We start from the raw sequence: 25,139 nt of genomic DNA on the forward strand, positions 1-25,139 counted from the left end.
CCAGGGTTCCAACGGATGTTTGTAAGGAGGGACGATGTGACAAACCCCCTGCAGGAACGTGCGTACCTGTGGAAGTCTGGCCAAGCGCTTCTGAAAAAACACAGAGAGCGCAGAGACTTGTCCCTTAAGGGAGCCAAGCGACAAACCCTTTTCCAATCCTGACTGAAGAAAGGACAGAAAAGTGGGCAAGGCAAATGGCCAGGGAGAAAAACCCTGATCAGAGCACCATGACAGGAATATTTTCCACGTCCTGTGGTAGATCTTGGCGGACGTTGGTTTCCTAGCCTGTCTCATAGTGGCAATGACCTCTTGAGATAATCCTGAAGACGCTAAGATCCAGGACTCAATGGCCACACAGTCAGGTTGAGGGCCGCAGAATTCAGATGGAAAAACGGCCCTTGAGACAGCAAGTCTGGTCGGTCTGGTAGTGCCCACGGTTGGCCGACCGTGAGATGCCACAGATCCGGGTACCACGACCTCCTCGGCCAGTCTGGAGCGACGAGGATGGCGCGGCGGCAGTCGGCCCTGATCTTGCGTAACACTCTGGGCAACAGTGCCAGCGGAGGAAACACATAAGGGAGTTGAAACTGCGACCAATCCTGAACTAAGGCGTCTGCCGCCAGAGCTCTGTGATCGTGAGAACGTGCCATGAATGCCGTGACCTTGTTGTTGTGCCGGGACGCCATTAGGTCGACGTCCGGCATCCCCCAGCGGCAACAGATCTCCTGAAACACGTCCGGGTGAAGGGACCATTCCCCTGCGTCCATGCCCTGGCGACTGAGAAAATCTGCTTCCCAGTTTTCCACGCCCGGGATGTGAACTGCGGAGATGGTGGAGGCCGTGGCTTCCACCCACATCAAAATCCGCCGGACCTCCTGGAAGGCTTGCCGACTGCGTGTTCCTCCTTGGTGGTTGATGTAAGCCATCGCTGTGGAGTTGTCCGACTGAATTCGGATCTGCTTGCCTTCCAGCCACTGCTGGAACGCTTTTAGGGCTAGATACACTGCCCTGATCTCCAGAACATTGATCTGAAGTGAGGACTCTTGCCGAGTCCACGTACCCTGAGCCCTGTGGTGGAGAAAAACTGCTCCCCACCCTGACAGACTCGCGTCCGTCGTGACCACCGCCCAGGATGGGGGTAGGAAGGATTTCCCCTTCGATAATGAAGTGGGATGAAGCCACCACCGAAGGGAAGCTTTGGTTGCCTGAGAGAGGGAGACGTTCCTGTCGAGGGACGTCGGCTTCCTGTCCCATTTGCGTAGGATGTCCCATTGAAGAGGACGCAGGTGAAACTGCGCGAAAGGGACTGCCTCCATTGCTGCCACCATCTTCCCCAGGAAGTGCATGAGGCGCCTCAAGGGGTGTGACTGACCTTGAAGGAGAGATTGCACCCCCGTCTGTAGTGAACGCTGCTTGTTCAGCGGAAGCATCACCATCGCTGAGAGGGTATGAAACTCCATGCCAAGATATGTCAGCGATTGGGTCGGTGTCAGATTTGACTTTGGAAAATTGATGATCCACCCGAAACTCTGGAGTCTCCAGAGTAGCGGTGAGGCTGTGCTGGCATGCCTCTTGAGAGGGAGCCTTGACCAGCAGATCGTCTAAGTAAGGGATCACCGAGTGACCCTGAGAGTGGAGGACCGCAACTACTGCAGCCATGACCTTGGTGAAAACCCGTGGGGCTGTCGCCAGGCCGAACGGCAGTGCCCCGAACTGAAGGTGTTCGTCTCCTATGGCGAAGCGCAGGAAGCGCTGATGCTCTGGAGCAATCGGTACGTGGAGATAAGCATCTTTGATATCGATCGATGCAAGGAAATCTCCTTGGGACATTGAAGCGATGACGGAGCGGAGGGATTCCATCCGGAACCGCCTGGTCTTTACGTGTTTGTTGAGCAGTTTTAGGTCCAGGACAGGACGGAAAAACCCGTCCTTCTTTGGAACCACAAACAGGTTGGAGTAAAAACCGTGACCCTGTTGCTGAAGAGGAACAGGGACCACCACTCCTTCTGTCTTCAGAGTGCCCAGCGCCTGCAGAAGAGCATCGGCTCGCTCGGGAGGCGGAGATGTTCTGAAAAATCGAGTCGGAGGACGAGAGCTGAACTCTATCCTGTAACCGTGAGACAGAATGTCTCTCACCCAACGGTCTTTTACCTGTGGCAGCCAAATGTCGGAAAAGCGGGAGAGCCTGCCACCGACCGAGGATGCGGTGTGAGGAGGCCGTAAGTCATGAGGAAGCCGCCTTGGTAGCGGCACCTCCGGCGGTCTTTTTAGGGCGTGACTTAGACCGCCATGGATCGGAGTTCCTCTGATCCTTCTGAGGCCTTTTGTACGAGGAGAATTGGGACCTGCCCGCACCCCGAAAGGACCGAAACCTCGACTGTCCCCTCCTCTGTTGGGGTAATTTTGGTTTGGCCTGGGGTAAGGATGTTTCCTTTCCCTTGGATTGTTTGATGATTTCATCCAGCCTCTCACCAAACAAACGGTCGCCAGAAAATGGCAAACCGGTTAAGCACTTTTTGGAAGCCGAATCTGCCTTCCATTCCCGTAGCCACAAGGCCCTGCGTATTGCCACCGAATTGTCGGCTGCAACCGCCGTACGGCTCGCAGAGTCCAGGACAGCATTAATAGCGTAGGACGCAAATGCCGACGTTTGAGAAGTTATGGACGCCACTTGCGGCGCAGACGTACGTGTGAGTGCGTCAATTTGCGCTTGACCCGCTGCAATAGCTTGGAGTGCCCATACGGCTGCGAATGCTGGAGCAAAAGACGCACCGATAGCTTCATAGATGGATTTCAACCAGAGCTCCATCTGTCTGTCAGTGGCATCCTTGAGCGAAGCCCCATCTTCAACTGCAACTATGGATCTAGCCGCCAGTCTGGAGATTGGAGGATCCACCTTGGGACACTGAGTCCAGCCCTTGACCACGTCAGGGGGGAAGGGATAACGTGTATCCTTAAGGCGCTTGGAAAAACGCTTATCTGGACAAACTCGGTGTTTCTGGACTGCCTCTCTGAAATCAGAGTGATCCAGAAACATACTCGTTGTACGCTTGGGGAACCTGAAACGGAATTTCTCCTGCTGAGAGGCTGACTCCTCCACTGGAGGAGCCGAGGGAGAAATATCCAACATTTGATGTATGGACGCGATAAGATCATTCACTATGGCGTCACCATCAGGAGTATCAAGGTTGAGAGCGGCCTCAGGATCAGAATCCTGATCAGCTACCTCCGCTTCATCATACAGAGAGTCCTCCTTCTGAGACCCTGAACAATGTGATGAGGTCGAGGGGATTTCCCAGCGAGCTCGCTTAGGCGGTCTGGGGCTGCGGTCCGTGTCAGAGACCTCACCCTGGGATCTATGAGACACCCCGGGGGAACATTGTTGTTCCAACTGAGGGGAAGCAGGGGGCAATGATTCCACAGTGCCCATGGTCTGAGATACCGGTCTGGACTACAAAGCTTCTAGAATCTTAGCCATAGTCTCAGAAAGTCTGTCAGTAAAAACTGCAAACTCCGTCCCTGTCACCTGGACAGTGTTAGCTGGTGGTTCCCCCTGGGCCCCCCTTAGCAGAGGCTCTGGCTGAGCAAGTGCCACAGGGGCCGAGCAGTGCACACAATGAGGGTCAGTGGAACCTGCCGGTAGCGAGGTCGTACATGCGGCGCAGGCAGCATAGTAAGCCTGTGTTTTGGCACCCCTGCCTCTTGTGGGTGCCATGCTGTTGTCTCCCCTGAGCAACACAATAGGGTATATAGCCAGAAATCAACCGTGCACCATACAGTGTAAAGTATAGCCTATAAACATATAATCTATAATTACACTTCTGCACAAGTGGGGCCAGCACCTCAGGTGCTGCTTACCGCCCGCTTAAAGCGGTTGTGTGGCCACCCGAATCCCTGCCTGGGTCCCCCAGAGCTTGTCTCCCCTCTGCAGCGTCCGAGGAGCTGACAGGAATGGCTGCCGGCGTCCTGAGGAGAGGAGGGAGCCGTGGGCGTGACCCAGAAAGTGCGGGAACTGGTGCCCCACTGTGCACAGTGAGGGGGGTGGAGTATGCAAAGCATGCTCCAGCCCTCAGTGCTGCCGTCCTGTACAGCGTCCCGCCCTTCACCTGACTGGCAGGGCTGGGGGCGGGAAGAAAAAGAGACTAGGCCGCAAAAGCCGGGGACTCGAGTTATAAGCGCGGCCGCCGTATAAGCGCGGTCGGCGTGGAAGTCCCCGGCGCACTAACAGTCCCAGCCGCGCCGCAGTGATAACAATGGCAGCGGCGGTCAGCGCGGCAGTCCCCATACACTAACACACTCAGCGACGCTGCAGTGTGTAATGGCACAAACGCAGTCAGCGCCGCGGTCCCCGGTGCACTAGCACACCCAGCAATGCTGGAGTGTTGCTGTGCGCGGTCCCCACGGGGACACAGAGTACCTCAAAGTAGCAGGGCCATGTCCCTGAACGATACTCGGCTCCTATCCAGCAGAGTCCTCAGGAGCTGTGGATGGAGCACGGTCTCAGTGCCTGGAGACCGATAGGATCCCACTTCACCCAGAGCCCTAAGGGGGATGGGGAAGGAAAACAGCATGTGGGCTCCAGCCTCCGTACCCGCAATGGATACCTCAACCTTAACAACACCGCCGACAAGAGTGGGGTGAGAAGGGAGCATGCTGGGGGCCCTGTTATGGGCCCTCTTTTCTTCCATCCGACATAGTCAGCAGCTGCTGCTGACTAAGCTGTGGAGCATGCGTGCATGTCTGCCTCCTTCGCACAAAGCAAAAAACTGGGGAGCCCGTGGGATGTATAGGCAGAAGGGGAGGGGCTTTACACTTTTAGTGTAATACTTTGTGCGGCCTCCGGAGGCATAGCCTATACAACCCAATTATCTGGGTCTCCCAATGGAGCGACAAAGAAATATAATTTTTTTTCCTTTTATATAAAAAATATTTAAATTATAGGATAACCAGTCAAAACGTTTTGCCATGTTTCAATCTGCAATTTTTCATTCATTCTCAGACCATCTGATATGCAGATTGGCAAATTTGTCTCAGACCTGTCTTACGTGGTTGTATCCCCATTGATACGTGTGTCCAGGAATCTGCTGCCTTCGCTAGCTCTCCTGTATGAGCACAGCTTCATTCCTTCATTGCTTTTGCGTCTAAAGCCAGGAGGGATAACTCTTCCCTATTTTATACAGACAGATACTGAGGAGTGGGATATTACCTCTCCCTTTCCTTCTGCAGATTCTGCCATAGGAGCGCTCTTTCCTCTATACCAGGGGTGGGGAACTTTTTTTCTGCCGGGGGCCATTTGGAATGTTCTACCAACCTTCGGGGGCCGCACCAAATCATCAACTTGAAAACTACCCTGCTATATTTGGTCAAACAATTAACTCACCCTTATTGGGGTGGCTGGAGCGGCTTCGCTTTGGTGTGGCTGTGATGTACGGTGATACTCATGTTGTTTCTGACAACTGTTTTTCCAGATTTGTCTCGGTATGGAGAGGCTCGGGGCATACACATCCCAGGAGAGGCTGAGCACGGACAGCACTAGGAGGCAGCCCGGACAGCACTAGGAGGCAGCCCGGACAGCACTAGGAGGCAGCCCGGACAGCACTAGGAGGCAGCCCGGACAGCACTAGGAGGCAGCCCGGACAGCACTAGGAGGCAGCCCGGACAGCACTAGGAGGCAGCCCGGACAGCACTAGGAGGCAGCACGGGTTACACAGCAATTGGGGGTGCACACAGTACTAGAGGGTACACAGCACTGGACAGGCGGGGCAGCGATGGGTTGCGTACTCACAATACTGGGGGTGGGGGTGGGGGGGGGGGGGAGGAAGAGTCACACAGCACCGGTCCAGTAGGCATGTACAGCAGGGAGGTATCTGCTGCACCTCTTCCTCTGTGACTGGAGCGCAGCGCACTGCTTACCCCGCCCACAAGGTAAGGCCCGAGCACACTAGCACAGGCCAGGGTTGAGCCTAGAATGTACAGGCTGCAGTCAGGTCACGGAAAGAGCCTGTACATTCTAGCGTCTTCAGTAGTAAAAAGTCTGTTACAATGTACTGTCTGCAATCAGGATCTGGATGAAGCCTTTACATTCTAGCATCTACCCAGAGTGCGTGTGCTTCCTCGCATCACATACAGGGATTTAAAGGGCCGGTGGCTGGCAAAATTGGGGCTGCAGCTCAAGCACTGCGGTTCCCTGGAATGTTCCCGGGGGCCGTAGAAAAAGTCATTGCTGGCCGCAGGTTCCCCACCCCTACTCTATACAATGATACATGGCCTCTGTGATTCAATCTGTTAAAAAGGTTTTTCCTACTCAATCTGAGAACAGCACGATGTACACACATAGACCCAGACTGCAACAATGTATCACTTACTGGGCTGCTTGCTGCAGTTTTGCTAAAATTACACTGTTCTACATATTTTCAATAGTGGTCAGGTTCAGCTATGAAATGATCCATCTACTATATAAAGCTGAGTGTATGTATGTATGTATGCATGCAAGCATGCTAAAGGAATTCGCACCGTCGCATTTACAATCACAAAATTTTGCACAGACACCCCATGTGACACAGGGAACGTCAGACTATATTTTGACAGGAAAACCCGCGCTTTACAGGTACACTCCAAAAATTCTGTCTCCATTAAAGTCAATGGAGGTAGGTTATTAGCTTATTAATAGGAGCAGTGAGTGGTTGCTATAGGAACAAAATAAATTGTTAGTATAAGAAGTTTATGTGTGAGGGAATATGATGTCGGTGGTAAGACAGAGAAAGACAGAAAAGAAGGGAATTTTGTTTACTTACCGTAAATTCCTTTTCTTCTAGCTCTAATTGGGAGACCCAGACAATTGGGTGTATAGGCTATGCCTCCGGAGGCCGCACAAAGTATTACACTTAAAAGTGTTAAGCCCCTCCCCTTCTGCCTATACACCCCCCGTGCTCCCACGGGCTCCTCAGTTTTGGTGCAAAAGCAAGAAGGAGGAAAAGATTATAAACTGGTGTAAAGTAGATTCAATCCGAAGGAATATCGGAGAACTGAAACCAAACAACATGAACAACATGTGTACACAAAAAAACAGGGGCGGGTGCTGGGTCTCCCAATTAGAGCTAGAAGAAAAGGAATTTACGGTAAGTAAACAAAATTCCCTTCTTCTTTGTCGCTCTATTGGGAGACCCAGACAATTGGGATGTCCAAAAGCAATCCCTGGGTGGGTAAAATAATACCTCGTAAGAGAGCCGTAAAACGGCCTCTTCCTACAGGTGGGCAACCGCCGCCTGAAGGACTCGTCTACCTAGGCTGGCATCCGCCGAAGCATAGGTATGCACCTGATAGTGTTTCGTGAAAGTGTGCAGGCTCGACCAGGTAGCCGCCTGACACACCTGCTGAGCCGTAGCCTGGTGCCTCAAAGCCCAGGACGCGCCCCCGGCTCTGGTAGAATGGGCCTAGAGCCCTGAGGGAACCGGCAGCCCGGTAAGCTTCGAGAATTGGTTCCTTGATCCACCGGGCCAGGGTTGATTTGGAAGCCTGTGACCCTTTACGCTGGCCAGCGACAAGGACAAAGAGTGCATCCGAGCGACGCAGGGGCGCCGTACGAGAAATGTAGAGCCTGAGTGCTCTCACCAGATCTAACCAGTGCAAATCCTTTTCACATTGGTGAACTGGATGATGACAAAAAGAGGGTAAGGAGATATCCTGATTGAGATGAAAGGGGGGTACCACCCTTGGGAGAAATTCCAGAACCGGACGCAGAACCACCTTGTCCTGGTGAACACCAGGAAAGGGGCTTTGCATGACAGCGCTGCTAGCTCAGACACTCTCCGAAGTGAAGTGACTGCTACTAGGAAAATCACTTTCTGCGAAAGGCGTGAGAAAGAAATATCCCTTATTGGATCGAATGGTGGTTTCTGAAGAACCATCAGCACCCCGTTCAGATCCCAGGGTTCTAACGGCCGCTTGTAAGGATGAATGATGTGACAACCCCCTGCAGGAACGTGCATACCTGTGGAAGTCTGGCTAGGCGCTACTGGAAAAAACACAGAGAGCGCTGAGACTTGTCCCTTAAGGGAGCCGAGCGACAAACCCTTTTCCAGTCCAGATTGAAGGAAGGACAGAAAAATGGGCAAGGCAAAAGGCCAGGGAGAAAAACCCCGAGCAGAGCACCACGACAGGAAATTTTTCCACGTCCTGTGGTAGATCTTGGCGGACGTTGGTTTCCTAACCTGTCTCATAGTGGCAATGACCTCTTGAGATAATCCTGAAGACGCTAGATCTAGGACTCAATGGCCACAGTGTCAGGTTGAGGGCCGCAGAATTCAAATGGAAAAACGGCCCTTGAGACAGCAAGTCTGGACGGACTGGTAGTGCCCACGTTTGGCCTACCGTGAGATGCCACAGATCCGGGTACCACGACCTCCTCGGCCAGTCTGGAGTGACGAGGATGGCGCGGCGGCAGTCGGCCCTGATCGTGCGTAACACTCTGGGCAACAGTGCCAGCGGAGGAAACACATAAGGGAGTTGAAACTGCGACCAATTCCGAACTAAGGCGTCTGCCGCCATAGCTCTGTGATCGTGAGAGCGTGCCATGAATGCCATGACCTTGTTGTTGTGCCGGGACGCCATTAGGTCGACGTCCGGCCTCCCTCAGCGGCAACAGATCTCCTGAAACACGCCCGGGTGAAGAGACCATTCCCCTGCGTCCATGCCCTGGCGACTGAGAAAGTCTGCTTCCCAGTTTTCGACGCCCGGGATGTGAACTGCGGAGATGGTGGAGGCCGTGGCTTCCACCCACATCAAAATCCGCCGGACTTCCTGGAAGGCTTGCCGACTGCGTGTTCCGCCTTGGTGATTGATGTAAGCCACCACTGTGGAGTTGTCCGACTGAATTCGGATCTGCCTGCCTTCCAGCCACTGCTGGAACACTTTTTAGGGCAAGATACACTGCCCTGATCTTCAGAACATTGATCTGAAGCGAGGACTCTTGCTGAGTCCACGTACCCTGAGCCCTGTGGTGGAGAAAGACTGCTCCCCACCCTGACAGACTCGCGTCCGTCGTGACCACCTCCCAGGATGGGGGTAGGAAGGATTTCCCATGCGATAATGAAGTGGGAAGAAAGCCACCCCCTAAGGGAAGCTTTGGTTGCCTGAGAGAGGGAGACGTTCCTGTCGAGGGACGTCGGTTTCCTGTCCTATTTGCGTAGGATGTCCCAATGAAGAGGACGCAGGTGAAACTGCGCGAAAGGAACTGCCTCCATTGCTGCCACCATCTTCCCCAGGAAGTGCATGAGGCCCTTCAAGGGGTGTGCTTGACCTTGAAGGAGAGATTGCACCCCTTTCTGTAGTGAACGCTTGTTGATCAGCGGAAGCTTCACTATCGCCGATAGGGTATGAAACTCCATGCCAAGATATGTCAGCGATTGGGCTGGTGTCAGATTTGACTTTGGAAAATGGATGATCCACCCGAAACTCTGGAGAGCCCCCAGAGAAGCGTCGGGGCTGTGTTGGCATGCCTCTTGAGAGGGTGCCTTGATCAGCAGATCGTCCAAGTAAGGGATCACCGAGTGACCCTGAGAGTGGAGGACCGCAACTACTGTAGCCCTGACCTTGGTGAAAACCCGTGGGGCTGTAGCCAGGCCGAACTGCAGTGCCACGAACTGCAGGTGTTTGTCTCCTATGGTGAAGCGCAAGAAGCGTTGGTGCTCTGGAGCCACCGGTACGTGGAGAAAAGCATCTTTGATATCGATCGATGCAAGGAAATCTTCTGGGGACATTGAGTCGATGACGGAGCGGAGGGTTTCCATCCGGAACCGTCTGGTCTATACGTGTTTGTTGAGCAGTTACGGGTCCAGGACAGGACGGAAAGACCCGTCCTTCTTTGTAACCACAAACAGGTTGGAGAAAAACCCGTGACCCTGTTGCTGAAGAGGAACAGGGACCACCACTCCTTCTGCCCTCAGGGTGCCCAGCGCCTGCAGAAGAGCCTCGGCTCGCTCGGGAGGCGGGGATAACCTGAAGAATCGAGTCGGGGGACGAGAGGCGAACTCTAACTTGTAACCGTGAGACAGAATGTCTCTCGCCCAACGGTCTTTTACCCTTGGCAGCCAGGAGTCGCAAAGGCGGGAAAGCCTGCCACCAACCGAGGATGCGGATTGAGGAGACCGAAAGCCATCAAGAAGCCGCTTTGGTAGCGGCACCTCCGGTGGTCTTTTTGACTTAGACCGCCATGAATCGGAGAGCCCTTGATCTATTCAGAGGCCTTTTGGACGAGGAGAATTGGGACCTGCCCGCGCCCCGAAAGAACCGAAACCTCGACTGCCCCATCCTCTGTTGGGGTATGTTCGGTTTGGGCTGGGGTAAAGATGTATCCTTTCCCTTGTATTGTTTGATGATTTCATCCAAACGTTCGCCAAACAGTCGGTCGCCAGAAATTGGCAAACTGGTTAAACGCTTTTTTGGAAGCAGAATCTGCCTTCCAGTTCCGTAGCCACAAGGCCCTGCAGAGTACCACCGAATTGGCGGAAGCAACCGCCATACGGCTCGCAGAGTCCAGGACAGCATTAATAGCGTAAGACGCAAATGCCGACGTCTGTGTGGCTGCGTCAATTTGCGCTTGACCTGCTGAGATAGCTTGTAGCACCCATACGGCTGCAAATGCTGGTGTAAAAGAAGCGCTGATAGCTTCATAGATGGATTTCAACCAGAGCTCCATCTGCCTGTGAGTGGCATCTTTGATTGATAGACGCTATAAGATCGTTCACTATGGCGTCCCCGTCAGGCGTATCAAGATTGAGAGCGGCCTCAGGATCAGAATCCTGATCAGCTGTCTCCGCTTCATCATCCAGGGATTCCCCCCGCTGAGACCCTGACCAATATGAAGATGTCGAGGGAATTTCCCAGCGAGCTCGCTTAGACGGTCAGGGGCTGGGGTCTGTATCAGAGACCTCACTCTGGGATCTATGAGACACCCCGGGGAGACCTCTGGTCCAACTGAGGTGGGCCAGGGAGCAATGATTCAACAGTGCCCCTGTGCTGAGATACCGGTCTGGATTGCTCAGTGGATCCTGCCGGCAGAGGGGTCGTACATGCGGCGCAGGCAGCATAGTAAGCCTGTGGTTTGGCGCTCCTGCCTTTTATGGGCGCCATGCTGTTGACTTCCCTGAGCAACACAATATATATACAGAATCAACTGTGCACCATACAGTGTAAAGCATATCTTATAAACATATGATTTAAAATTACACTCCTGCACAAATGTGGCTAGCACCACAGATGCTGCATACCCCCCGCATAAAGCGGTTGTGAGGCCACCAGGGTCCCTGCCTGGGTCTGTCAGAATTTGTCCCCCTCTGCAGCATTCAAGGAGCTGACAGGAATGGCTGCCGGCTTCTGAGGAGAGGACAGTGCAAAGCATGCTCCAGCCCTCAGTGCTGCTCATCCTGTGCAGCGTCCCGCCCTTCCCCTGCTTGTCAGGGCTGTGGGCGGGAGGAAGAAAGACTAGGCCGCAAAAGCCGGGGACTCGAGTAATAAACGCGGCCGCCGTAAAAGCGCGGCCGCGCGGAAGTCCCCGGCGCACTACAAGTCCCAGCCGCGCCTCAGTGTCAAAACATGGCGGCGGCGGTCAGCGCGGTAGTCTCCCTACATAAACACACTCAGCGATGCTGAGTGTGTAATGGCACGGCTGCCGGCGTCCTGAGAGAGGAGGAAGCCGTGGGCGTGACCCTTAGAAAGTGCGGGAACTGGTGCCTCACAGTGCAGTGAGGGGAGTGGAGTATGCAAAGCATGCTCCAGCCCTCACTGCAGCTCGTCTGTAAAGCGTCCCGCCCTTCCCCTGCCTGTCAGGGCTGTGGGCGGGAGGAGGAAACACTAGGCCGTACAAGCCGGGGACTCAAGTAATGAGCGCGGCTGCCATAAAAGCGCGGCCGCGCGGAAGTCCCCGGCGCACTACAAGTCCCAGCCGCGCCTCAGTGTTAAAAACATGGCGGCGGCGGTAGTACGATAGTCCCCCTACATAAACACACTCAGCGACGCTGAGTGTGTAATGGCACATTAACCCGGTCAGCGCCGCGGTCCCCGGTGCACTAGCACACCCAGCAATGCTGGAGTGTTGCTGTGCGCGGTCCCCACAGGGACACAGAGTACCTTCAAGTAGCAGGGCCATGTCCCTGAACGATACCCGGCTCCTATCCAGCAGAGTCTTAGGAGCTGTGGATGGAGCACGGTCTCAGTGCCTGGAGACCGGTAAGATCCCACTTCACCCAGAGCCCTGAGGGGGATGGGGAAGGAAAACAGCATGTGGGCTCCAGCCTCCGTACCTGCAATGGATACCTCAACCTTAACAACACCGCCGACAAGAGTGGGGTGAGAAGGGAGCATGCTGGGGGCCCTATATGGGCCCACTTTTCTTCCATCCGACATGGTCAGCAGCTGCTGCTGACCCATCTATGGAGCTGTGCGTGCGTGTCTGACCTCCTTCGCACAAAGCAAAAAACTGAGGAGCCCGTGGGAGCACAGGGGGTGTATAGGCAGAAGGGGAGGGGCTTAACACTTTTAAGTGTAATACTTTGTGCGGCCTCCGGAGGCATAGCCTATACACCCAATTGTCTGGGTCTCCCAATAGAGTGACAAAGAAAGACAGACAGACAGACAGACATAGGCACAGACAGGAGGGGAAATGAGACAGAGGGGGAAACGAGACAGACAGACACAGAGATAGAGATAGAGAGACAGATACAGAGACAGACAGACCGACACAGACAGTGACAGACACACAGACAAAAAGAAAGAGATAGACAGACAGACACAGACAGACAGCAGGGAGAGAGACAAAGAGACAGTTACTATGCCGGGCAACGCCGGGTACTCTTGTAGTTTCTTAATAACTTTGACTTCTTGAATGGACATCTAGCAATGACAATTTTTAGTTGGCTTTTGTTTCTATAGCAAAGTTTACCTTTTACTGCTACATATAATTAATGGATAACAGTTTCAGTACTTTGAAACTTTATTTTTGCAATTATAAAACATGCAGAATATTTTGTTATGCCAATTTTCTAATATTTAGGGGAAACTTTGTAACAATTCTAATAACAGAACTAGCAATTGGTAGGGAGTTTGGTTGGCTTTCTCCAGCTCACTGGGACCGCAAAAGGCATATAGATTGTCTCTTCCCATGCAACCACTGGGTAAGATGTGATGCACATCTATTGCAACAGATGTGTGGAGCCCAACTCTTGGCCTGGTCTCCTATTCTGCAGCCAAAATACAGATTGTAGGCTTTCCTAATCATGGCAGTCAAGTTTCGCATGTGTAATATAAAAGTGACTTCTCTACATATGAAGCAAAAACTATCCGCTTTCTTAACGCACATCTGAAAACAACACATGGAAACACATCAATAGGCTAAGAAACCTTACACAGAAAGCATTTATAAAAATAGGCGATGCAAGTATAATTAGGATTACATCATTGGAGAGGAGTTGCCGTTTTTTTGATTGATTGTCCTAAGATGATAGAATACTGAAGACGCCGTAGACTAAATAGGACGCCGTAGACTAAATAGGACGCCGTAGACTAAATAGGACGCCGTAGACTAAATAGGACGCCGTAGACTAAATAGGACGCCGTAGACTAAATAGGACGCCGTAGACTAAATAGGACGCCGTAGACTAAATAGGACGCCATAGACTAAATAGGACGCCATAGACTAAATAGGACGCCATAGACTAAATAGGACGCCATAGACTAAATAGGACGCCATAGACTAAATAGGACGCCATAGACTAAATAGGACGCCATAGACTAAATAGGACGCCATAGACTAAATAGGACGCCATAGACTAAATAGGACGCCATAGACTAAATAGGACGCCATAGACTAAATAGGACGCCATAGACTAAATAGGACGCCATAGACTAAATAGGACGCCATAGACTAAATAGGACGCCATAGACTAAATAGGACGCCATAGACTAAATAGGACGCCATAGACTAAATAGGACGCCATAGACTAAATAGGACGCCATAGACTAAATAGGACGCCATAGACTAAATAGGACGCCATAGACTAAATAGGACGCCATAGACTAAATAGGACGCCATAGACTAAATAGGACGCCATAGACTAAATAGGACGCCATAGACTAAATAGGACGCCATAGACTAAATAGGACGCCATAGACTAAATAGGACGCCATAGACTAAATAGGACGCCATAGACTAAATAGGACGCCATAGACTAAATAGGACGCCATAGACTAAATAGGACGCCATAGACTAAATAGGACGCCATAGACTAAATAGGACGCCATAGACTAAATAGGACGCCATAGACTAAATAGGACGCCATAGACTAAACAGGACGCCATAGACTAGACAGGACGCCTTAGACTAGACAGACGCCTTAGACTAGACAGACGCCTTAGACTAGACAGACGCCTTAGACTAGACAGACGCCTTAGACTAGACAGACGCCTTAGACTAGACAGACGCCTTAGACTAGACAGACGCCTTAGACTAGACAGACGCCTTAGACTAGACAGACGCCTTAGACTAGACAGACGCCTTAGACTAGACAGACGCCTTAGACTAGACAGACGCCTTAGACTAGACAGACGCCTTAGACTAGACAGACGCCTTAGACTAGACAGACGCCTTAGACTAGACAGACGCCTTAGACTAGACAGACGCCTTAGACTAGACAGACGCCTTAGACTAGACCGACGCCTTAGACTAGACAGACGCCTTAGACTAGACCGACGCCTTAGACTAGACCGACGCCTTAGACTAGATACTAACAATGCAATAACGATGATGTAATAATAAAAAGGTGCAATTTTTCTATAAGCCCGATTCCTGTATAACCCCACCCACACCACTGATAAGCAGCTTCTTGAGTACACTGTGCATAGGCAGCAAGTTGCCAACTTCCTGTGTACACTGTGCATGGGCAGAAAGTTGCCAATTAGTGCTGTGGGCAGGGTTATACAGAGCTCATGAATACGTAGGTCTACATGACAGCAGGTTTACTAGTCTCTAGTAATAATCCACTGCTGATAAAACGGTGATTTTATTAAAATTACAGCAAGTAGCCCAGTAAGTGAGACACTGCTGGAATCAAGGTCTCTGCTGTACAACATGCTGTTCTCAAATCAGGTGGCAGGCAAGAACCTGGTGAAAAATTCCCTTTAAAACACAAAAGAAAGGGAAAGAAGAGAGATATGGCAGGAAAAGTTGCAACTGTGGCTCTCTATATGCAGGAGTTGCAGGCTACTTAGAAAGTGGTCTAATTTAGCATTCAGAAAGCAAACGAGCAACGAATTTTACTACTACTGTCCTCTAGGAGATGTACATTTGTATGGTGTCACTCGGCCAATGTTCGTATATTACCACCTTACCTGAAGGGAAACCACCACAGTATTCGAGTGAGTCTGGACATGCCGACCGCTCTGACTGCCCCTGGCTCTAACAAACGACTGTAACTGGGCAATCTGTTGATTTAAACTATTAATGTCCTGTGGATAGATAGAAATAATCCACGCATTAGACATAAAACATACAAGAAACAAAAAGCATGTATTCTGTAGAATAAGAGATACATTGTATATATATAGAGACACGTACTTGCTTAATAATATATGTCAGTTCCTCAATTTCCACAGCTTTGTCATCAAAAAGAGACTTCCTTTTGGCCACTATAGAGAAAATAAAATGTTTAAATTCTCTCCATCCAAAAAAAAAAAAAAAAAAGATAGAAACATGACAAAAAAGGGAGAAAAAGGGAGCAAACTTAATAAAAGCTATACATTTGGAAACAAGATTTTAACACAGACAGTGAAGACAGCAAAAGTCGCCATTGGCCACGCAGGGGAAAATGCAAGAAACAAGAAGTGTTAAGGAAATTACACCTTGGAATGGTCGCCCTTTGGACCGCAAAAGAGCATTATTAGGGATGATCGAATACCTCAAATATTCGGCTTTACGAATCTTTTCTGAATAGGTCGTCACTATTCGACTATTCGCGAATATTCGCAGCGCAATGTAAGTCTATAAGAAACCTGAATAACAACTATTTGGAACTATCCGGGCTTCCCATAGACTTACATTGCGCATCGAATATTCGCATAGCGGCGACCTAGTCGGAAAATATTCGCGAAGTCGAATATTTGAGGTATTTGATCATCCTTAAGAATTATAGACTATGGTTTTCCTTACTAGTTCACAATACCAGATCTAATTTCCGAATTTATAAAAAGCCGGTACTTACATATCGTCAACTTTTCCAATTTAGTAAATGTGTTGCTGAGGTCCCTCCCGATGCGCCTGCAAAACAGAAAGAATCCCAAGATGATTAGTGCCACCCTAAAGTTACATGCATGTACATCAGACTGCGATCCCCATGTATGGCTCTGACGGAGGCGTCACATCAATGCATCATAGAAAACCCCTGCTCAGATTAATAAAGAAGAGCAATTCTGATCAAAAGGACTACAGAAAAGTTCAGACTTTCAACCTAGACATTGTGAATGCAGACAATCTTAGTTTAACTTTGCTACGTCCACATCCCATTGAGTTCACATGTTCTGTAATCATCCGTTACAATAGATCCTGCAGAGATCCATTGGAAAATTGATTTCTGACAGATCCGTTTTTAGGCTGGGGCCACACAAACGTATGGCATTCGATGCGAGAGCATCGGATTTCATATGCTAGCTCCCGCTGTGCTGTGAGTGTAAGCTGAGTGTCATGCCACTGCGATCGGATCACAGCTGCGGAGGAGAGGGAGGGATTAGTCTCCATATCTTCTCCATAGCCAGATGATGCGATTATTGCACCACACTCCGGTGTCATCCGTGTGCAGTGCGATGTTTCACTTCATTTGCACCCATAGACTTGTATGGGTGTCAGTGAATACAGATTGAATTACACGCGCAGCATGCTGCAACTGTTTAGGACTGAGAAAATAAGCACAGATGGGAATGGCTCCACAGACTAACATGGGTCCAGGTGGAATGCAATTTTTTTATTGCATTCCACTCAGTCTTTTTTACTCGCCGTGTGTCCTAGCTCTTAACATAGGAGTCTATGGAAAACGGATCCGTTAACGGATTGCTATTTATCTTCCCTTTGTAACAAATCCTTTTAAAAGAACAAGAGATCCGTTACAAATGCAAGTACAACGGATGACTAAATAGCAATCAGTTAACGGCTTCATTCTCCACGGACTCCAATATTTAAAAACGGATCCGGCAGGCATTCGTAAATTAACAAAGGACAAAAATGTTGTGTTTGCACAACTTTTTTGCCAACAGATCGCTGACGGATCCGTTCTAACAGGTGATTATAGGACACGCGAACTCAGCTTTCTTATGCATTTTATTCCTTTCTTCTAAAGGGGGCTTTACACGCTGCGACATTGCTAATGCGGAGTTGTTGGGGTCACGGAATTTGTGACGCACATCCGGCCGCATTAGCGATGTTGCTGCGTGTGACACCGACGAGCGATTTTGCATCGTTGCAAAAACGTGCAAAATTGCTCATCGGTGACATGGCGGTCCATTCTCGATTATCGTTACTGCAGCAGTAACGATGTAGTTCGTTGCTCCTGCGGCAGCACACATTGCTCCGTGTGACACCGCAGGAACGAGGAAGCTCTCCTTACCTGCCTCCCGGCCGCTATGAGGAAGGAAGGAGGTGGGCGGGATGTTCCGGCCACTCATCTCCGCCCCTCCGCTTCTATTGGGCGGCCGCTCAGTGACGTCGCTGTGACGCTGCACAGACCGCCCCCTTAGAAAGGAGGCGGTTCGCCGGTCACAGCGACGTCGCCGGGCAGGTAAGTATGTGTGACGGGTATGCGCGATGTTGTGCGGCACGGGCAGCGATTTGCCCGTGTCGCACAACAGATGGGGGCGGGTACCCACACTGGCGATATCGGGACCGATATTGCAGCGTGTAAAGTAGCCTTTAGGCTGGATTCACACATGCAGTTTTCTTTGAAGAGATTTATGTTTTCCCTTTATCTAGATCCACTTTGGACTTGTAATTAAAAAAGAAAAAAAAAGTGTCAGGTTTTACTGGAATTACACTTGCAATTTTGTTGTGTTCTGGTTTTTTTTTTTTTTATTACAACAAAATTACAAGTGTAATTCTAGTAAAACCTGATTTTTTTGTTTCTTTTTTAAATATATTTTCCAAAAAGCATCTCTGCTCAGAGTACTGAAAGCTCAAAAAGTTTAGCATTTCAGAGTATCCTTCATAGTGGTCAAAGGGTATAAAATCAAATGTATATGTTCTTGAGTTTCTTACTTGGCCATAAGAGTGAATTCACTTCTCTGTTTTACAGCATTAAGAGAGGGATTGGACAGCGGGACACCATTCTGTAAATGAAAGGAAAGGAAGAAAGGCGATTCTTATATAGCACGAAAGAGAAAAAAAAAAATATAAAAACAGGAGAACAAATACAGTCTGTCTCAAAACAAAGAATATAAGATGGGGGCGACATGGCTAACAATTGCAGCAACCTGGTGCTACGTCATAATGAGCGTAAATGTGGTAGTCAGAAATCCAGACTGGGTTGTTGTGTCATTCTCCTTTACCGAAAAAAAAGGAAACCGTCCATGAATATAAATTTATTTGATCTATTTTGATCCAAGAAAATGACAGATACTGCAGAGGTCACTTATAAAGCAAATTCATCACTGACTTTTAAAGGGAATCTGTCAGGTGCAATATGCACCCAGAACCACAAGCAGGTCTAGGGGCATATTGCTAATCCCTGCATCTAGTAGCATACATAAAGAGATCTTTACAAAAAGTATTGCTAAAGATCTTATATCGTATGCTAATGAGTGCCGGGACTAGTCCCAAGGGCGTTGCTTCCTTTGATAGTTGGACCCCATTAGCATGTTACAACACCCCTATGGGTGTACTAACATACTAATGAATGCGCAAAGTCAGGGGAAAATCTCACCGCTCTGCTCCATCATCGCTGGATTTCGGCTCAGCGTGCATGACCTCGGCGTTCCGGTCATGCGCACTATGAAGCCGGGTGTACGGCGTCCCGGCTTCGAACTGAAGTAGCGTGCATGACCGAAAGTCCAGGATTATGCATACGGAGCCGAAATCCAGCATCAGGCAGCAGAGAGGTGAGCGAAATCATCCTCTGATGTTGCACACTCATTAGCATGTTAGTACACCCACCGGTGTGTGCTAACATGCTAATGGAGCCGACTAACAAGGGAAGCAACACCATTAGGACTAGTCCCTGTGCTCATTAGCATACAATCTAAGATCTTTAGAAATAGTTTTTCTAAAGATCTCTTTACCTCTACTAGTGTATACAGGGACGGTTAGGCAGGGATTAGCAATATGCACCCAGAACTGCTCGTGCTTCCGGGTGCATATTGCACCTGACAGGTTCCCTTTAAAACAAAAAAATAGGAGTTGGATGATCCCTTTAAAATACCCCTAAAAATTTGTTCCCCCCTTTCTTTCCAACACTAACCTGGCGCCCACGCAAAGACTTGCAAGCAGACATGAATTCGGCGGTTCGGTCCCGGCAAGACATGTTATCCGTTGGTGGGACAAGAGTAGGGGGAGGTAAAACTTCTGGAGCAGCTTGGGAGGGCAGGACCTGAGTTTGAGGGGGTCCTACGTATACTCCGTTCTCAGTGTTTCGGGAACCGTGACGTTTACGTGCGTTCATGGGTCCTGGGCCAGCTGGGGGGAAAAAAACAAAAACAAAAACAAAAAGAAAAGTACATTACTATTTGCTATAGAAAAACAGATATTTTTTTTTCATAAAATATACAAACTTTACATTGCTTTGAAGAAAAACAAAAGAAACCTTGAAATGTGGCATCTTTTCCAAACATTTTCTCGTTTTAGGCCCTGTGCGCACGCTGCGGTTTTTGCCACAGGTTTTGCTGCAGAAATACTGCAGAAAATGTTCATAACCTTTCTACAGTCCTTCCCCAGCAAAACCTATGGGAAAAAAAAATGGTGTGCGCACATTTCGTTTTTTTAGGGCACTTTCACACTTGCATTGTTTGGCAGCCGTCGCAATCCGCCGCTTTGGGAAACAGCGCAATCCGTTAACGGATGTGCACGATTTCCTACCGACTTGTATTGATGACGCATTGTGACGGACGGCCCTGCGTTGTATCCGCCGGTCGACACTGCATTGCATCCGCCGGGCGGAAAGAACGCAGCATGTAGCATTTTTCTGCGCTTCCCAGAGCATCAAATAAAATGCAATGTGCTGGATTCCGTCGGCGTCCGTCATTTTTATAATGGAAGCCTACGGTGACGGAATCCGTCGGAATCAGTCATTTGATGGATTCCTGTGACGGATCCGTCTTTACACAACTGCGCATGCTCAGTTGAGTACATTGCTGAAAAAAAAAAAAAAGCTACAAACGATTCCGTTGTTTTGCAGGATCCGTCGCATCAGTTGTGCCACTATGTGCAACGCATCCGTTACATCCGTCACACAACGCAACGTGAAACTGGCCTTACAGGCTTTTGCTGCAGAATTTCTGCAGCAAAAAAAATGAGCATGTCACTTAATTTCCGCAGGTACCTGCAGTTTTTGCCATAAATAGTAAAAAAAACGCAGGGGCCAAATTGCGAAAAAAACGCAGGTGAGGTATTCTGCCAGAGGGTGCGGATTTTTCTTAAGAAAAAGTCATTTCCCAGTGCGCACAGGGCCTAAACCATTCATTTGGAAGGATCATGCCAAAGAATAGCCATCAAAGCGGCACCAGTTCTTAAAAGGTTTGTACTAAGTTTATAAGTTAGCCCTTTCCCAAGCATAGGTAATAACTTCCTGATCTCTTGGGGTCCTATAGCTCAGACCCCCAATTCATGGTCTATGGGACCTTTAATTCTGACGGGGCACTGCAGAGCCCAGTAATCTGGATTGGTGAGGATCAACAGGTTGGAGTCACAGTCCCCTATAGACAGGAGAAAACATATTACGTGGTATATCCCCTTTCCAGGACGCCACATGACAGCACGGTAGGAGTTGCTCCTTTGACCTTTACAGGGACAGGAAAACGCAAGAGTTTAAAAGCCCCTCCCCATCCCCCTTTCCTCAGTGTTTTTCCTGTCCCTGTACAGGACGGACGCAAGTCTTACCGTCGGAGGTATGGGGTCCAGGCGGATCGGGGGGGCTTGCTCTCTCCTTCCAGCCGGTCAAGCAGCCCCTGGCCGACACTTCTGTTGCAGAGGTCCCTCAGCCGACCGGTGGAGCGAGGTCTCCCGGTATCCATGCCGCTTCCCTCAGGTGAGGGCTCTCGGCAGACCGCTGTTGCTGCCGGCCATGGGGCACTTCCGGGTCTGCGCAGGCCTTGCGTTCCAGCATGACTCGCACGCTGACGCATGCGCCGTGCGGAGATCACCGCATTTCCGGGTTCGGAACTTGGCGGTGACCTGGGAGGCAGCAGGTGTTCCGGAACAGAGCACTGAAGGCGGGAATGGACCCTGACGTCGCAGAACCAGGTAATAAATCCGGGGTACCGGGGGACGGCTCTGTATTCTCTGTATTCCACCTGTCATGGAGGATGATCGGTCAGATGCTGGAGCCCCTGCAGAATCCCAGGGTCATGTGAGTGCAGGCGTACCTGGGTTAGGACCAGGGATGCTAGGGGTGGTCACTGATTCAGTCTCCCCCTTCATTTTTTAGGAGTCTGCCACGCGCACCAGCACTATTCCTAGGAAAGCCCAGAGAAAAGTTGTCAGGACAAAAAAATGTGCAGTCTGCCATTTACAGCTGTCACAGTCCTGTACGAAACAGCTATGTGATCCTTGCATAACAGACTTAGTCTCCAGTGAACAAACTTCCCTGCTGACAGACATGAGGGTATGATACGAGAGGAGGTGCAGTCAGTCATTGCCAGTACATCATCCCACCAGGACTGTCGAGACATGCCTCACAAACGTCAAAGACAGGACATGGAATTCTCTTCAGAGGAGGGAGAGATTTCTTATGACTCTGAGTCTCAGTTAGAAGAGACGGCAGGTCCGGCACAGGAGGAGGGCCGTAGGTATCTCTTTTCCTCCTGTGATACGGATGAACTGCTTCGAGCTGTCAGAAAGACCATGATGGTGGAGGAGCAGGAGAAACCGAGGTCTGTCCAGGACGAAATGTTCGGTGGACTCAGGTCTCAACGCCATCGAGTGTTCCCCGTCAATTCTCATGTCAGAGCAATGATAATGGAGGAATGGCAGGAGGCTGAGAAAAAATCCCAGGGACTTTAGGGCTCGCCTCCCATTTGAGCCGGATGATATTAAGGACTGGGAAGAGGTGCCTAAAATCGATGTCCCGGTGGCTAAGGTAGCTAGAAAGACTTCTATCCCATTTGAGGACTCATCCGGGTTGAAAGACCCAATGGACAGAAAGGCGGACAGCCTTCTAAAAAGGGCATGGGAAGCTGCAGCCACCACTATCAAGACTAACATTGCAGCTACGTCTGTGGCCCGCTCCATGTCCAGGTGGTTAGATGACCTAGAATCCCAGTTTGGGGATAGGGCTCCTATGGAGTCGGTCCAGGAGTCTATATCCCTCCTGAAACTTGCCACAGGATTTATGGCAGATGCTTCAGCTGAATCAATTCGATTTTCTGCTAGAAATGAAGCCTTGACTAATGCTGCCCGCAGGGCCATTTGGTTAAAAACATGGTCAGGGGATTGTGCCTCTAAAAACAAATTGTGTGCTATCCCTTTTTCAGGGGTGAGAGTGTTTGGTCCCGCTCTTGACGAGATCCTAGAAAAAGCGTCTGATAAAAAAGGGGGATTCCCCGAGGAAAGGTCTCGTCAGGGTCATCCTAACCGTCGGTTTCGCCCCTTTAGGAATCCTGACTACAAAAGTAGGGGTAAGACGGGTAGGTGGAGTTATTATAAAGGAGGGAAGGAGAGGAATCCCCCCTTTGACAATAGAAAGAACCACAATCGGTCCTGACGCCAGGGTGGGAGGCCGTCTGGTGGAGTTTCAAACAGAGTGGGCACGTATCACGTCCAATCCTTGGGTTCTCCAGGTGGTATCAGGAGGTCTCATAATAGAATTCTCTCGGGTGCCCCCCCGACAGATTTCTTCTCACACAGATGCGCTCCCCAGACTCGTCCTACCAGCTCTGGTCCGAGGTTCAAAATCTGTTGCATATCAGAGCAATAAGACCGGTTCCTCGTCAGGAACATTTCAGGGGCCACTACTCCAGTCTCTTTACCGTCCTAAAACCGTCAGGAGATGTGCGCACGATTATCAATCTCAAGCCCCTAAATCGATTTGTTCGCTACAAAAAATTCCGTATGGAATCCATCAAATCGGCTATCCCACTCATCGGTCTACATTCAGTTATGGCCACAATAGATCTGTCAAGCGCGTATTATCACATCGCTATACACTCGAACAGTCAAAAGTTCCTGAGGTTTGCTTTGGAAAAACAGGGCGTAATCTATCACTACCAGTTCCGGTGTCTTCCTTTTGGCCTATCATCCGCTCCCCGAACCTTCACAAAGGTTATGGCAGAGGTAGTGGCCCACCTCAGAACGTTGGGGGTCACCATCGTTCCTTACCTGGACGATCTCCTCCTTATTGCAGCCAACCCAGGAGAATTGTCCCACCAGGTGGAGCTCGCTCTATTCCACCTCCAGAGTCTGGGGTGGATGGTGAACATTCACAAATCAAATCTACTGGCAGAATCCAGAAAAATTTTCCTCGGCATACTACTGGACTCGGATGTGAGAATGTCATTCTTACCGGCATCAAAGATAATATCACTTCAACACAGGATACGGGCCTTCCAAAGTCAAGAGAAATGCACTATCCGGGAGGCTATGAGGGTGTTGGGTCTGATGACGTCATGTATCCCATGTGTCCGGTGGAGCCAGTTCCATTCAAGACCGCTTCAACAACTGATCCTTTCCAAACCAGGGGGTCGCTACTGGTCGCTGACCAGCCAACACACCTTGAACCGAAAAATTGTCCTTCCAGTTCGGCTCCGACACGGTCTGCGATGGTGGACAAACGTAAGGCATTTATCAGTGGGAGTTCATTGGGACTGCTCGCCGTCAGTTACGCTCATTACCGACGCCAGCCAGACAGGTTGGGGGGGCACACGTGGGAAAGGTATCTTTCCAGGGGATATGGCCACACCGGTTGATGGCCTGCTCTTCCAACTACAGGGAGTTGAACGCAGTCTGGCAGGCCCTCAACAGCAAACAGCACTTGTTCCTTCATCAACATGTCCGGGTCCTCTCGGACAACGTGACAACGGTCGCGTTCCTCAGACACCAGGGCGGCCCGAGACATCATCAGTTGCAAACGTTAGCACACCTCATATTCCGCTGGGCCGAGACGTCTGTTCTGTCCATTTCAGCGGTACACCTGAAGGGATCGGACAATTGTCTGGCGGATTATCTCAGCAGACACCAGATCGACCCCGCAGGTTGGTGTCTCCACAACGCAGTGTTCCAGTCGCTAATTGCCCGGTGGGGGACGCCTCATTGGGATCTGTTCGCGTCCAGGGCCAACTCGAAGTGCGAGAACTTCTTTTCTCTCAATCCCCACGACCATCCTGCAGCAGTGGATGCGCTGTCTCAACCTTGGGTCATGGAACTGGCATATGCCTTTCCCCCTCTTCCATTGATTTCCAGAGTCCTTCAGAAGATCCGTCAGGACAGAGCCACAGTCATCCTTATTGTTCCATTTTGGCCAAGAAGGAGCTGGTTCTCGCTCCTGAACACCATGGCAGTGGACAAACCCGTTCTCCTTCCCCTGAGGGAGGATCTACTCAGCCAGGGTCCAGTGCTCCACCACAATCTTCATCTCTCAGCTTGGATCCTGAAGGGCGGTTCTTGAAGAATAAGGGCTTGTCTGCGGCGGTTATTACTACACTGCAAGCCAGTAGGAAGCCGGTTACCCAAACGATTTATCGACGGATCTGGGCTAGATTTTGTGCCTTCCTCGGTGAGGAACCAAGAGACAGTGCCCGACCGGATATTCCTCGGATTCTTGATTTTCTTCAGGAAGGTTTCCATCAGGGCCTGAAACCCAGTACGATTAAAGTCCAGATCTCGGCGCTCAGTGTCTTCTTCGATACTTCCCTCGCTTCCCATCCTTGGATTGTCCGTTTCGTCAAAGGACTTCAGAGATTGC

The 25,139-nt window shown here is 50.3% G+C and overlaps 1 protein-coding gene across 3 annotated transcripts in view; it reads right to left on the minus strand.

Annotated features, from left to right (window-relative positions):
- Positions 1-25,139, minus strand: part of STX5 (syntaxin 5) — a 47,585-nt gene that overhangs the window by 7,743 nt on the left and 14,703 nt on the right. For 2 of the 3 annotated variants that reach the window (XM_075325820.1, XM_075325821.1), the window contains exons 2-6: positions 19,488-19,702; positions 18,290-18,360; positions 16,251-16,306; positions 15,608-15,678; positions 15,382-15,498 (exon numbers count right to left, since the gene is read on the minus strand). In XM_075325820.1, the coding sequence (XP_075181935.1) occupies positions 15,382-15,498; positions 15,608-15,678; positions 16,251-16,306; positions 18,290-18,360; positions 19,488-19,688 (516 nt within the window). In that variant the 5' untranslated portion in view covers positions 19,689-19,702. The remainder of the gene's footprint in view (positions 1-15,381; positions 15,499-15,607; positions 15,679-16,250; positions 16,307-18,289; positions 18,361-19,487; positions 19,703-25,139) is intronic. The other variant, XM_075325822.1, reaches the window with a different exon arrangement.

This window comes from Anomaloglossus baeobatrachus, chromosome 10, assembly GCF_048569485.1.
Source record: "Anomaloglossus baeobatrachus isolate aAnoBae1 chromosome 10, aAnoBae1.hap1, whole genome shotgun sequence".
Taxonomy (NCBI): Eukaryota; Metazoa; Chordata; class Amphibia; order Anura; family Aromobatidae; genus Anomaloglossus; species Anomaloglossus baeobatrachus.